We start from the raw sequence: 15,803 nt of genomic DNA on the forward strand, positions 1-15,803 counted from the left end.
AGGATTTAAAGCCTGGTTTACCTAATTAAAGAGCTCAAGCTATTTACAATACAGAACACAGAGAAGGCAAAGTTCCTGCTGCTCTTAAGATATCTTTGGCTCCTTTTACCAATACCAAGAATCACCAGTTCTCAGTTTTGCTCACCTGAAGTCATCCCCCAAACTATATGCTATTCAAATGATTATGGCTGTATCATTCATTGATTTAAACTACTTTTTTTTTTTTACCCCTCATCTGAGGAGTGAGGATACTTTTTCCATTGATTTTTAGAGAGTGGAAAGGAGTAGGGATGGAAAAAGAGAGAGAGAGAGAGATATCAATTGGTTGCTTCCCACATGAGCCCCAACTTGGGGCAGGGATTAAACTTGCAACCCAGGTACATGCCCTTGACTGGGAATCGAACTCGAGACCTTCCGGTGTGTAGGCCGATGCTCTAACTACTGAGCCATGCTGGCGAGGGCACTGCATTTTATTTTCATTTATCTTTTGTTTCCTTTATCCTTCTTTCCTTTTTGTTTTCCTTAAGAAAAATGGGCACATTAGCACAGCAGTCCACTGATAAGCAAGACTTCTGTTGGGATTTAAAAAAGATAGGATGCTGTGACATCTTTCTATAATACAGGAACGCTGTAAGACTGAAGGAATGAAAATGATAAAAGGAAGTTGAGCGATGGCTCAGTTCTCCTTGTAAAAGCAAAAGCTCTATAAAAATGATTAATGCTGTGTTTTATTATATATTTTTTCGTATATAATACTAACAATGAAGAGCGAGGGTACTTGTTTGGGGTAGATGGGTAGAGGCCTAAACATATAACAGGAAAAAGCGGAGTCTGAAATAGGGGTGATGAAGACACTGGAGAAGTCTGAAGAAAAGGTGAGGACAGGAGCAGGAAGTCAGCTCACCAGGGGCACTTTCATGGGTTTGCAGGAGAGAGGTCAGAGATGAGAAGCTTGTAAAGCTGATCAATATAAAATGTCAAAATCCCAGGACTGGGCAGGACCTAAACAAGTCATCTTGTCCATTTTCCTGCCTTTAGCTAAAAGGGTCTCTTAAGCTTTCTGTAGGTATTTAGTTATGAGATGTGCAGGACTTAGAGATTTTTTTTTTTTTTTTTTTAAAGATATTGGAGGTGCTGTGGAAGAAGTAGCTAAGATTTGGTGACTGTCAAATATTGTATAGATGGGGACTGGAAGTGTTCAGTATTACAGAGTTAGGAGGGAGGTGGAAGTGTTCAGTATTAGAGAGTTAGGAGGGAGGGAGAGCTGAAATGCCTTGTGAAAACCCAAATGTCCATGTGAAAATACCGTGGTGGGTCTCCACTGTGAACTCTGTCCTTCATTGTGCAATCCTACCTTTCATCATCAGGACCAGACTTATCAAGGGCATCTTTGAGGACATTTTCTGACTTTATGGTATGAAGTTTCCAGGCTCTTAACTCTGGACAAACTTGAATGGTTGACCAGAGCAAAGGAATGTAGTGTTCAGACAAAGGTCTGTGTATCTTCTTTTTCTCTATCTCATGACTGGAGCCACAATTCTGTTCAAGGATCAGACTTTTCTTGATGAAGTCTGTCCATCTGTAAATCAGCTAAGTATCCTACTAGAGGCTTTGCCTCCCAGAGGCGACGTGAAGATGGATAAGCAGACATCAGGAGTAGTGTGGCTTCTCAGGTATAGAGCTAGCTAATCTTTAGCGCAACCAATGAATCATTTACTAACATCCATACTTAGTCCTACTCTAATAGTTATGGAGAATACCGAACTATAAGGAATGCTCTCTGCCTTTAAGATTATTAAAATTTAGCTGGAGAGCTAAAACCAACATACACACAAAAAATTAAAGCATAATAAATGCTGAACCATGTGGTGGTGATCAGATTGCTACAGGAATTCAGAGGAGAGATACATCAGTAGAAGCTGGAGAAGTAAAGAAATCTTAAGAGAAAAGGGGACTCCAAGGACTAGAAAGATTCAGAAAATTAGGAGGGAGGAAAGATGAGTTTGACAGTATAAACAAAGGTAAGAATAAGCATGGCAAGAGCTAGAAGCCAGATTGGAGTATGTTATATGTTGGGGACCACTGGGAAATACCCCAGTATTTCCTCTGTCCTCTTCAGAAAGGTTGATCACTGACCTTGCTACTTAAGGAAGTTTGAACCATGACAGACTCCAGGAGAGGGGGCTCTTCATAGTTCTGTTTTCTATTAAGGCACTTTCCTCCCTTGGTTTAACTCTGGCCTGACCTGATAAGAATTTCCTTTCTTGGAAGTGCAGGTGTAGAAAGCATTGCTGTTTGACCAGAGACACTGGCAGCAAAAAGGGGAACAATAATAAATCCTAACCTATTGTTCTCAAACTTCAGGTGAATAATTACTAGGGTGAATAATTACTGCTTCAAAAGTCTGCAGTGGGACTGGGGAGCTGCATTTTTAACAAGCACCGAGTGATTCTGTTTCAGGTGCTCAGTGGAACAGACTTTAAGAAGCACTGCCATAAACTAAAGTAGAATTGACAAATAAAGTGCCAAAATGGACTGTGACACACATACTGTTTATGTATTTCTGGACTTATTCATTTTTGAGAACTTACTCTTATCTATGGCTCTTATAAAATTCACATGACTATTATCTGAGGAGCAAGTCGTAGACATTCTGTTTTGGTGTTTAGTTTTGTGTTCCCAACTACATTGTAATCACTCAAAAAGACAGGGACCCCTCAGACTTATTTTACTTTCCCATAATAGGGTGAGACCATCTTTTTTTTTTTTTAAATATATCTTTATTGATTTCAGAGAGAGGAAGGAAGAGGGAGAGAGAGAGAAACATCAGTGATGAGAGAGTCACTGATTGGCTGCCTCCTGCGAGCCTCCGACGGGGATCGAGCCCGCAAGCCGGCATGTTTCCTGACCGGGAATTGAACCGTGATCTCCTGGATCCTGGCTGACGCTCAACGGCTGAGCCATGCCCAGCCGGGCATCTTTTTCAATGAAAAAAAATTCATTTTTCAATTATAGTTGGCACACAATATTAGAGACCATCTTTAAAGTTGGATGATAGTTGGAATGTTCAAGATAAATCCCTGATACCTTTATACAACCTTCCTGAAAAACTTGGATGCCATTTGATATTTGGGACCTTGTATTAGTTTGTGATTCACAGATGGTCTCTTCTCTGTGTGTGTCCATGTTCTAATATCCTCTTTTTATAGGAACACCAATCATTTGGAATTAGGGTCTACTCTAAGTGACCTCATTTTAATTTAATTTCCCCTTTAAAGATCCTATTTCCAAATATACTTACCTTTTGAGGTAATGGGGATTAGGACTTCAACATATAAATTCTGAGACACAATTCATCCCATTATTGCTGTCTAGTTTCAGCTTCTAGAAATGTTCTACTCCCTTCTCTTTCACCTGTTAGTCTTGTATAGTAAGTTCTCTCCACCCTTTGGCTCTCCTCCTCCGCTTCTTACAGACATAATGGCTTGTGTGGCAAGAACTCATGGAGCAGCTCTACAGAGCCTATAGTAAAGATTGGCAGGTTTTGGCATGCACCACTTAGGAGCTGTTGAAGTTTCAGGTGTATTGTCTTAAAGACACAGCTCTGCCCACTTGTCTTAACATTTGCTGGTAATAATTGAATTATTAGATCCTTTGTAAGTGGTCTTGGTGTATCCTAACTCATCCTTCATTTTCTTTCACTGTAGCTCTTTCATTAGGTCTTTCCTTGGCTAGTTCTTTCGAGAGCTCAATTACTTCAAATATTCAGTGAGGTCAAAAGCAGGACATGTAAGGGCTTGCTGAAGTTTCACATAAGGACAGTTTTTGAGGGTAACCTGATTTTGCAGTTCTCCTAAGGCTGATAAGCAGCAACACCACTAGGAAGGAATCTTGGGGCCAGAGTTCCTATTACTAAATAGAAACTAGGAAAGGTAGATGAAAAAAGAGGCAACCTCAAGATTTTTAGTTCCTTCCAAAGTCACTTCCTTCATGCCAGCTTCAGAGACCACTATTAGGGAGAGGTCAAACTTCCCTCTTCTCAGGTCTTTTTTTTTTTTCAGTCAGCCAAGTCAAACATCCTGTCAAACCTGCAATTATCTTTAAGTTCTGATTTCCTATGTTTGTTCAACTGACATTCATCCAATGACAAACATAGCTATTGTGAAATGTATGTGGGTCAGTGCTCTGTCAAGTGTATATCTTTCTAAATTTCTGTTTCTAGTCCCTATTATTTTAAAGTAGGCTGGTAAACTCTTGGCGAAGCCAACACCTAGCAGTATTGAGGGCTCCTAGATGAATATTGCGCCTTGTTGACCAATCTTCCTATCCCCCTGCCTCAGTTGGCCCAAGAACTTCTGTCCTCCGGTGTGCATTTTTACCCTATTCATTTTTTGGCCTCTGACCTTTGGCTTTTAGCATAAGCTTGTGTAAGGATCAGAAAAGTACTCTGGGTGCTTCATTAAATCATTGGAGGAGTTAAAGTCACCCCATTCTTCTGAAGTGCAATATTCCTTTTCTCCCGCCCAATAGTTGTATTATGTGTTGGAACTCTTTTTAGTTCCTATTAATTTTAAACACACAGTCACCATGAAAGTCTGCTATGAAATAACTGGAAAAACTAGAGAAATTGGTTGGCTTCTTCTCAAAGGTTTGGTGTAACCAGAGTGAAAGTTGGGAGGCACGCTCCACTCAGGAATTTTCTGTCATCTATTTTCCCTGCTCAGGGCAGGCAGAAAAGGCTGCTGTCTTTAGCACACGGCCCGTCTCACGGAGCTTTGGTCACTGAGGCTCGCCGCACTGCTCCAGATCCAGCAGCCCCGGCTCCTTCGAGGTGGCTGCTTTGGGACTGAGGAGCAAGCCAGGGGAGTCTGGTTATGTAGCTCCAGAAAAGGGGATATTTAACCCGCACTAACTTGCAGACCAGCCTGTGATCCTGAACAATTCACGGATGCAACACCCACCTCTTCAGGATGTTAGAACTGAACACGAAAACATCCTTACGAGGCCCGCGCACCAACCGCCCTACTCAGTCTCGCACGGTTCTGGGCTTCCTTCGCGCTACGCGCCTGCCGGCCCTGGGCGCTGCTCTCCCCGATGGGAGGTGCCAGCGGGGCCCTTTTCCCCTACTCCCTTGTTAGCCAGGAGGGGGAGCGGCCGGCCGGCCCAGCACCCGCCCCGGGCAGAAAGAGCGGCGGAGGCCCGGCCGGGGGCGCTGCGATCCCCCTGGACCCGCCTGCCTTCTGGCCGCTCGGTCCCGAATGGCAGAGCGGCGCTCGGACCATCCGCATCGCCTCACGTCGCCCCGCCCCGCGCCTCCCTCCCATTGGCTGTCGCCAGGTCCGGGGTCCGCGGTTCGCCTCTCGGTTGGCCAGACCGCGCGGCTGCCTGGAGCGGGGTCGGAGGTGAACGGCCTTGAGTAACCCGGCTTGTAGTCACCTCATGGGGCTCGCCGGCTGAGGTGGGAGGCAGGGGCGGGGCGGGGCGGGGGCGGGCGGGCTCCGGTGAAGCCCCGCCCCTTCCCCCGTGTGCCCGGCCGGCCTGGTGTTGCGCGCCTGTCAGCCATCGCCGGAGCTCATCGCGTCTTCTCCCTAGCTGCACCGCCTCCGCCGGATCGCGGACGTCGCCGCCGGGGGTGAGGTGAGGGCTGCCCCGGAGCCAGTGGTTCGTGGCCTGAAGGGGCTGGGGCCCGGGGAGGGGCGGTGGCAGCAGGGGGCTACCTCCCATCTTCCTCCCACCCGCACGCGGCCCGGGCTCCATCCGGTCCCGACCCGGTGCTAGGCAGCCCAACCCTCCCCGCAGCTCCGGGGTCTCGAGTTCCCCTCTGGGGAGACGTGGAGGGGCCCGGGGTCTCGGGGTGAGAGCTGAGACCCGGAACTGGGAGGTGTACAGCCCAGGGCCTCTAGGATGGGGCTGGAATGTGGGCCTGGGGCTCCCCTCTCCACCACTCCTGTCCCAGTTCCGGCGTGGTCAGATTCTTTCCTCTGACTCCTCTCCAACGCGACCCTTCGCTCTGGAGAGGCAGAAAACCCACGTGGGAGGGGAATGTGGAGGGTTGGGTCTAGTCGCACTGAAAGTCTTCCAACTCTTGCAGAGTGAGCTGTAGGGTGCAGAGACCCCGGCTTCTGTTGCTCTCGCTGTCTTTGTATGGTGGTGGGAGCCACGGCCAGGAGAGTTGTCCCTTGCCAGATCTTGCTCCCAGGGTTTTATTATGTTTTCTGTGAAGGACTAGTAAATGTACGTGCCTGTTGTTACTCTCTCCTTCCCGTTTGCTATACTGATCAAACTATTGGATATAGGACGTCGGAAGGTGATGTGAGGCTAATTTCAGAGGAAAATGTGCGTCAAGGTCCTGCTCGGGTCAGTGCCAACATTATTTTTGGATTTGGACGCGGAAAGTGGACACTCGTGGACACTTGGAATCAGCTCTAAATACCAGGGACTTCATGTAGGTCTTGTAGATTTCATAGAAGCATGTAAGAATATAGCTGCTGGAGTGGAGGGAATACTTTAATTTCAGATATTTTTGTTTTGGGGTTTAAGTTCAAAATCACAAGACCCTAGAACTTCCTAATCAATTCCATTTTCTACGTAAGCAGTGTTTCAGTAATTTACCAATGTGTGGGATAAACCTAATAACCTAGCCCTCAGTTTCAAAGTTGATCCCTTTAATCTTGCTTTCTTTTCATTCATTTATTTTTATTTTTTTTCCAGCTCAATGGTACAGGTTGAGAAGCATGCTTACTTTGGTTACATGGTTTCTTCTTTCTGGGTGGTAGGAATTCTCTGACTTGTCTCTTCTTGGAGGGAATGCTTGGATGTCTGTGATTGAGAAGTATTTCTGTGCTGCCTATTTGACAGGCACTTGTAAGGAAAGTGTTGTGGTCTAATATAATAATATAGAGCAGGATAGCAGCTGCAGTGTCCAGGTAAGTGCCTGCTTGTTACAAAGTAGCAAGTTTCTTCCATTCTTCTTGCCTCAATTTCCTCATTTCTAATAATAGGGGAACTGTTGTGAATCCAAAAATAATGAACAAATATCGTGAAGTGGGCATACAAAAGATGTCAAAGGCAAACCACTAACTTATGAAGCTACTTGCATTTACTTGTGTTGCGGAAGTTTTATTTTGAATTTACCAGTGCAGAGTAGAAATACACCAACCATAAGATTTAATTGTTTTTAAAATTGAGGGAAAGGTTGGGAAATGGTGGCATTTAGCATAGTGAATTTATAGTTCAGATAATGATTAGGTTACGTCAAAGAACTGGCATTGTGAAAGAAAGCCATTCTCAGGACTCTCTTCTGATATTGACTTTTCTAAAGTGCTGTGAACAGGTTCAGGTGTAGAACATTACATAAAATTCTATTTCCTTTTCAGTCAATGATTGGAAAATATTTTGGCTGTTACACAGACTGGTTTAACAGGTCTGGGGCTAGTGTTTTTCTTCCTTTAAAACAATTTTTTTAAACATATAATACCCTTATAGTCTTGGTTGAAGAAAGAATAAAATTAATTTTAAATTAAAATTAAAATTGTTGGTCCCTTCCACTCTGTATCCACCCCATCTCCAGGCTTTCCCCATACCAATGCCTGTGTCCATGGGTTATACTTATAAACATTTGAGTTCTTTGATTAATCCCCCCCCACACTCAACTTCCCTCTCAGATCCCTTAGTTTGTTCCATGCTTCTATGTCTCTGGATCATCTGTAATACTTTCAACAATAAAGATAAATAAATAATTAATTAATTAAAATTGTTGGAATAATGTATTGGAATTTAGTATTTCTAATTGGAGGAGTCTTTTTTACAATTCAGGAAAAAATGTTATATCATTATCTAACATGTTCTTAAAGATGAATAATGATAGGAATTATACAAAGCATTTTTCCAAACCCTTAAAACAATAAAGATTTGAAGAAGTGACTGTGAACACTAAAGACTTATTGGCTGAAAAAATTTCTTTAACTATGAGATGACTAACATTTTTAAAGGACGTATTCACTGATCTTCCACTCTAACAGATTATTGCTTAACTAGTTTTTTGTTTGTTTCATTAATTTTAGAATTTAGTGACTATTTACTACTTTACTTGAATCTAATGGCTTATGTGAAGATGCTATTAGATAGGAAATTGACAGATAGTGTCATAAGGACATTGCACTTAACACAGGAATATGAATCTGATGGATAGAGCATAGGTTCTTATGAGTTCAACTAGTATGTATACATACATACTAGTGTGTATGCTCTAATGATACAGTTCTCTTACCAATTTGTTATTCATTCAAGCTACTGTAAAGCCATCTGGTCTCGGAATGTTTAAGCAAGCAAGTGAAAAGTGCCTTACCTAAAGGTTGGTGGCCCCAGTTGGTTTGGCCTTCCAATGATGTTATTTGGGACTTAGGCTTATTTCATTGTTTCAGTATGCTATACTTACCCTCCTTTATTTAAGGAGCCACAGTAATGTTTACCGTCACATGACAATAGGAATTAAAATTGTATGGCTGGACTAGTTATAAAGTGATCATCCCAGAGAGAATAAGCTTGTTTAAATGATTTTCATTTTTGAAATAACACAAACTTTGAAAATTCTGAATGAATTTGTGGAGTTAAGTTTGAAAAGCAGATTCAGTTTTGGAGAATCTTTTTCAGGAAATATAAGGTTTCACTGAGGAATATTTGGCTATGTTCAGTGATAGAGAGTACGTTCATTAATGAAGTTCCTAAAAATTACCCTCTGTTTTTGTAGAAAGCTGTCAAATCTGTCCTTAGTCATAGAAGTTGGTGCACATGTATATGTATGTATTTACACACATGTCAAATTGAGGGGAATAGTAAATTGATAGAGCTTGATTAGTTTTCAAGTTTAATAAGAGTAATATCAGTAGAGGAAGATAGATAGCTGGTTTGTGTTTTGTGCGTCAGCATTTAGCGGTATTCCTGGCCCTGACAAGGCAAGCTGTTTAATTTCCCTTTGATTCCATCTTATAAAATCCAAGAACTTAATAGAACTGTTAGTACTGGAATGTACCTTAGGAATTTTATAGTCCTGTTTTCCACTTCATATGAGAATATTTTATCAGATGCTCTTGTTGAAAACTTCCAGCTGTAGGCAGTTCATCATCTGCTCTAATGCATCATGAAGTGGCTAATTTTTGAGAGTTCATCATTTTCAACTTAAAACTGTCTCTCTAAAATGACACAGGATATTGTAACTCCAAAAGGATTAGGAATTTCTGCTTTAACATGTCAATTTCTCCAGCTTAACATCTCTGCCAGGTAACATAAAGTACAATGCCTTAACACATTCAGAGAACTGGGGGCCCCCCCAAAAAGCAGTGTGTCTTCAAAGAAGAAATTGCTTTTATCTTCAGACTCCTTGGAAGGTAGCTGACATACCTGAATCATGGCTCCAGGTTTTTCTAAATACTGTTCTATGAGATAAGATTATGAGGGAAATTGAATTATAATCCCAAAGTGTTTTGAGTTCACAAAATGGCTTTTTACCTAGAGGCCTCTAAATGTTTCTGGGGAATAATATTTGAAATAAACCTGTGGTTCATGTCTCCTAGTTTTGTTACTCACATGTTCACTAGAATTCCTTTGAAATGGCCTGCAGAAGCGTAGTCTTTATGCAACATTGTGAGGTGTTAGAGGTGGTAGATCTAAAACAATTGGAAGAGATAATAACTTTTTCTGGCTTCATTAAGGAAATAGAGTCAATTACACATATTAATAAATAAGTGAATGACATGCTAGTTGTCTACGTAAATGCTCCGACAGGAGACAAAGGATCAGAGTGGCATGGAATGAATTGGGTAAAACTTTTTATTAAACTTATTTAAAATCTTCAGTTGCTAATACATAAGTAATACATGCACATAGTTCAAAATGTTAAACATATGAGAGAGAGAAAGCAAATGTAACAAAAGCATATGTAGTGACATTCTCCGCCCTAACTTTGTCTTGTAGCCATCCAGTTCCCTTCACCAGAGACAGCAATGTTATTAGTATTTTATTATAATTTCTTAATAGTAATGGTCAAATATATGAATTTAAATTTATTGATTTTTAAATAGTTATTAGATGTTTTATTCATATTCAAACAAATACTCATATGTTCTCTCCCTACTCTCCCAATTTTGTAACATAAATTATGCATACTTTACATACTGTTCTTCACCTTTGGTTTCTTCACTTAATGCAACAATTTTAAACTAGTGTGCTGCAAGAATTTTTAAAATACGTAATACCTAACTATTTAGTAAGGGGCAGTGACCCCTTTTCCCTTAGATTATCAAAATAAAAAATGACAGCAGCCAACACAGTAGCCATCTGGTATGAGTGAATCAAAATTATACTTTTTTTTGTCAAATCTTAAAAAAATATATTTTTTGGTGTGCTGCAGAATTTTAGTAATTAGTTTATGTATGCCATGAGATGAAAGTAGTTGAAAATCACTGCCCTTCCCCAAACTTCTGTAATACCTTAATGTTATTATTTTACATAGCCACACTACCTTTGTCAAAACTAAGAAATTGACATTGGCTCAATACTATTAACTAACCTATAGACCTTATTCAGATTTCTGTAGTTTTCTGTTTGTTTGTGTATTGATATGTTTTTTTCTATTCCAGGATCTAACTCAGGATACCACATTGCATTTAGTGGTCATATCTTCCTAGTCTCCCTGATTTGTGATAGTTTTTTAGTTGACCTTTTTTTTTTTTTTTTTTTATGACCTTGTATCCTTTTTTATGGATACTGAATTACTACCAAAATCCATCTAAAATTCATCAATAAAATGATAAAAATGAGAAAAGACAAATTCAATTATTCTTTTTGAAAAAATTTAAATGAAGTTACTATGGCTTAAAAGGCAAGGAAGTGTTATATTACCTTGGATATTTTTATCAGTGGCTATATAAACTAATTACTGCTTTATATTAGTATTGCTTAGAAAATACAGTGTCATTTGAGTTCAAGGAGAACTTGTTAACTAAGTTTGGTAAAGTCTGTTCTATTTTATTTAGAGATATATCTCTGAATGAAATGCGTGCTAACTATTAAATAAGTACATTTGCTATAATTAGCTTTATCCCGATTTCAGGAACATAGGTTACCTTCTGCAAATATTTTCAGGAATCCCCAAATAAAAGTTCAAGAATATATATAAAAGAGAATTTGACATTGCCAACAATTTGCTACAATGAAGGAAATTTTTATTTGGATAGGCAGAATGTACTATAGCTGTTCCTGGGAAAGGCCTTGTTTTGGAGGCGATAAGACAGCAGTTGTATGAGCCTTCCCCAGATGTCAGCTCCATCCTTTGCCCTCTTTGTAGAGGGAGAGGTCTTAGCTAATTCATGGCCAGGCTTTAGGGATCCCAAACCCTTATGCAAACAGAATTTTGTGTGAGTAAATTTTTGTCATGAAAGGGTCCATAACTTTTATCAGATTTCTAATAGTGTCTTCACCTAAGAAAGTTTATGACACATTGGTTTAGGTACTTAACTCACTACTTGCTCTCTGGTGAGGGCACAAAGTGGAGTGAACAGGAGAGTGAGGATTAACCATGGCTTTAAGACTTTTTGACACAGCTTGCAAGAAGATGTTGATGTCACTGTGTATGTATATGTAACTGATAAAAAAAATGGACAAAACAATATTTATCATTATAAAGCATGGTGTACTCTTAACGTTTTCTATTCTGTTTTATTTTTTAAATGGTGGTTGGAACCCACTAAGTTGATTTCTTATTATTCTACTTAGTGTTAACCCATAGTTTGAAAAATACTGGTCTAGTATCTCATCGTTGAAAAAACCCTTTCATATATTCTTGGTCCTCACAGGAGTCCTATGAGGTACATATGATCTTCTTCTTGTCTTTACAGATGAGATGGCTCAGAAGCTTGCTCAAGTTTTACTGTCAGTACTCAGCAGAGTCAGAATTTGACTTTGGGTCTTAGGTTTTGACCACAGCTCCATTGCACATTTGATTACATCTGATTCAAATTACAGTTGACCCTTGAACAACGTGGGCATTAGGGGCTCTGAACCCCCTGTGCAGTCAAATTCATGTACAGCTTTTGACTTCCTCAAAACTTAACTACTAATGGCCTACTGTTGACTGGAAGTTACCAACGACATAAACAGTCAACACATATTTATATGTCTTTACAATAAAATAAGGTAGAGAAAAGAAAACATTATTAAGAAAATTATAAGGAAGAGAAAATATATTTACGATACTCACTGAAAAAAGAAATCTGTACATAAGTGGACCTGCACAGTTCAAATCTGTGGCATTTGTGGGCAAAAACTAAAAGCATTTCCCTTAAGATCAGGAAAAAGACGGGGATATCTGCTTTCAGCACACTTATTCAACATAGCACTGAAAGTCCTAGCCACAGCAATCAGACAAGAAGAAATACAAGGCATCCAAATTGGAAAGGAAGAAGTAAAACTGTCATTATTTGCAGATGACATGAGATAGTATATAGAGAGAACCCTAAAGATTCCACCAAAAAATGACCAGAACTGATAAATGAATTCAGTAAAGTAGCAGGATACAAAATAAATATACAGAAATTAGTTGCCTTTTTATACACCAATAATGAACTACCAGAAAGGGAAACTAAGAAAACATCCCATTTACAGTTGCATTTAAAAAATACCTTGGAATAACTTTAGCCAAGTATGTATAAAATACCTGTACTCAGAAAATTATAAGCCACTGAAGAAAGAACTTGAAGATACAAATAAGTGGGAGCATATACTTTGTTTATGGAGAGGAAGACTTAACATCATTAAAATGTCCATACTACCCAAAGCAGTCTATAGATTTAACACAATTCCCATCAGGATATTTCACAGAACTAAGGACAAATATTCCAAAAATTTATCTGGAACCACAAAAGACCCTGAGTAGCTGCAGCTATCTTGAGGAAGAAGAACCAAGTTGGAGAATCATGCTACCTGATATTAAACTATTCTACAAGGCCATAGTAATCAAAACAGCATGGTACTGGTATAAAAACAGACATATACATCAATGGAACAAAATAGCCCAGAAATAAACTTATGCCTTTATGGTCAATTAATATTCGACAAAGAAGGCAAGAACATACAGTGGGGTAAAGATAGTCTGTTCAGTAAGTGGTGTTGGAAAAATTGGACAGATATGTGCAAAAAAATGAAATTAGAGCACCTTCTTAAACCATACACAAGAATAAACAAAATGGATTAAGGACTTAAATGTAAGACTTGAAACCATAAAAATCCTGAAGAAAACATAGGCAGTAATATCTCGGAGAGTTCTCATAGCAGTATTTTTTCTGATATGTCTCCTTGGGCAAGGGAAACAAAAGAAAAAAATAAACAAATGGGACTGTATCAAACTAAAAAGTTCTTGCACAGCAAATGAAACCATCAATAAGATGAAAGGACAACCCGCTGAATGGGAGAACATATTCACCAATGCTATATCTTATAAGGGGTTAATATCCAAAGTCTATGAAGAACTTATACAACTCAACACCCAAAACCCCCCAAAAAATTCAGTTTAAAAAAATGGGCAAAGGATCTGAATAGACTCTTCTCCAAAGAGAACATACAGATGGCCAATAGACATGTAAAAAGATGCTCACTGCCACGAATCATTAGAGAAATGCAAATTTAAAAATATAAGGAGATAACACCTCACACCTGTGAGAATGGCTATCCTCAGTAAAGCAGCAAACACGTGTTGGTGAGGGTGTGGAGAAAAGGGAGCCCTCGTGCACTGCTGATGGGAATGCAGATTGGTGCAGCCACTGTGGAAAACAGTAGGGAGGTTCCTCAAAAATTAACAATGAAACTGCCTTATGACCCAGTGATTCCACTTCTGGGTATCTATCCGAAGAAACTTGAAACAGTGATTTGAAAGAATATAAGCATGCCTGTGTTCATTGCAGCATTATTTAAAATAGCCGAGATTTTGGAAGCAGCCCAAGTGCCCATTAATAGATAAGTGGATAAAAAGGCTGTGGTGCATTTAGACAATGGGATACTAGGCCATAACAAAAAGAAGGACATCTTACCTTTTGTGACAGCATGGATGGACCTGGAGAGTATTATGCTATATGAAATAAGCCAGTCAGGGAAAGACAAATACTGTATGATTTCACTTATATGTGGAATCTAATGAACAAAATAAGCAAACAAGACAGAAACACACTCATAGATATAGAAAAGACACTGACAGCTGTTAGAGGGGAGGGAGGTTGAGGGGCTGGATGCAAAAGGCAAAAGGATGAAGCAAAAAAAACCCCCCAAAAACCCACAAAAAAACATAGACAAAAATATGGTGATTACCAGTGGGAAAGAGGGGTGGGGGGAGGTAGAAGAAGGTAAAGGGGGATAAATGGTGACAGAAGATTTGACTTTGTTGGTATACACATGGTACAATATATAGGTGATGTATTATAGAACTGCACTCCTGAAATCTGTATAATTTTATTAACCAATGTTTCCCTAATAAATTCAATAAAATAAAATCCCCACAAATCTGTGGCATTCAAGGGTCAGCACTGTATTTCCTTTTTCCTTTTCTTACCGCCTTCCCTACCACAGTTTTGGAGAATAGTATTAGCTCACACTACATCATTGGGCAAATCCTAATTCCCCAATTAACATACCTGCACAGTCCCCAATCTTATCGCTTGTCATCCAGGGTCTACTCTTAGAAGTTCTGGATTTCCCCATCTCTGTAATAGGTTCTTTCTGTTTTCTTCTCCACCTCAGACCAGTGGAACTGTGTTAGTCAACTGTGGAACTTAATATTCAGATCTCTGGGTCTCCAGCAGCAGTTCTGATTCTCAGTTGATCTGGGGTGGAGTTTAGACATACTATATGTTTTTTAAAAGCTCTACAGATAATTGTTATATATAGTCAAAGTTGAGATTTTTCTACCCTGGATACATTTAAATTGTTAGACCTAGAAGGAAACCTAAGATTTGAGAAGTAGCTAGAGACTCCTTGGTCCCTTAAAGGTTAGGGACTTAATATAATAGGTCTGTCCTCTCCCTAACTTTGTGGATGGGTATAGCCATTTAAAACATATACACACACATTAAAAGTATGTTTTATTGATTTTAAAGAGAGGGGAAGAGGGAGAGAGAAACACTGATTGGTTGGTTGCCTCCCATACTCACCCTGACTGGAGACTGAACTAGCCACCTGGTTTAAAATCAATAAGACATATTTAGGTATGTGTCCTGACCGGGAATTGAACCAACATGGGACTACACTCCAACCAAGTGAGCCACGCTGCCAGGGCTCACTTGGAAACATAATCATTACCTCACTGAGTTGTATAGAATCTAGTGATTCTCTTCTCCCTGCTGCCTCTCTTTTGATGAAATACTGGAAATCATAGAGTTGAATGTGTTCATCCAAGAATACAATTGGAAAAGGCACATGGTGAAATTGTAATCTTGGATTATTGTTTAATACTTTCATGAATAATAAAGTCTTTGAATGTGTAATGTTTTTGATTCACAGATTTGAACAAATAATAACTGAACTTTATGCTTCAAGTTAAATAATAGATTGGACCAGAAAAATCATACTTTGAGTATTATTTTATATTATGCTGAGCAAAACAGTTGATAAAATTTGAATTTCTTTAAAAAAAATACTTCAAATATCTTTCCCTTTCTCTTTTTAGTTCTTTTTGGAAGTGGATATCTTCTCAGACAATAAGAATTATAAGAGGTCAGTTACAAATAATGCCCCTTGTTATTTTCAGTGTGATAAAAACT

The 15,803-nt window shown here is 39.6% G+C and overlaps 1 protein-coding gene across 11 annotated transcripts in view; it reads left to right on the plus strand.

The window, feature by feature from the left end:
• Nucleotides 1–15,803, plus strand: part of ACACA (acetyl-CoA carboxylase alpha) — a 219,909-nt gene that overhangs the window by 28,852 nt on the left and 175,254 nt on the right. For 6 of the 11 annotated variants that reach the window (XM_016210681.2, XM_016210686.2, XM_016210680.2 and 3 more), the window contains one exon: nucleotides 15,710–15,756. The exons of 1 other annotated variant lie outside the window; for it this stretch is intronic. In XM_016210681.2, coding sequence (XP_016066167.1) covers nucleotides 15,710–15,756 — 47 coding nt within the window. Of the gene's footprint in view, nucleotides 1–5,519; nucleotides 5,638–6,333; nucleotides 6,358–6,387; nucleotides 6,446–15,709; nucleotides 15,757–15,803 lie in introns of those variants that run through there. 4 more of the 11 variants (XM_087826241.1, XM_016210682.2, XM_016210687.2 and 1 more) reach the window with 4 other exon arrangements.

Source organism: Miniopterus natalensis, chromosome 17, assembly GCF_054644295.1.
Source record: "Miniopterus natalensis isolate mMinNat1 chromosome 17, mMinNat1.hap1, whole genome shotgun sequence".
Lineage (NCBI taxonomy): Eukaryota > Metazoa > Chordata > Mammalia > Chiroptera > Miniopteridae > Miniopterus > Miniopterus natalensis.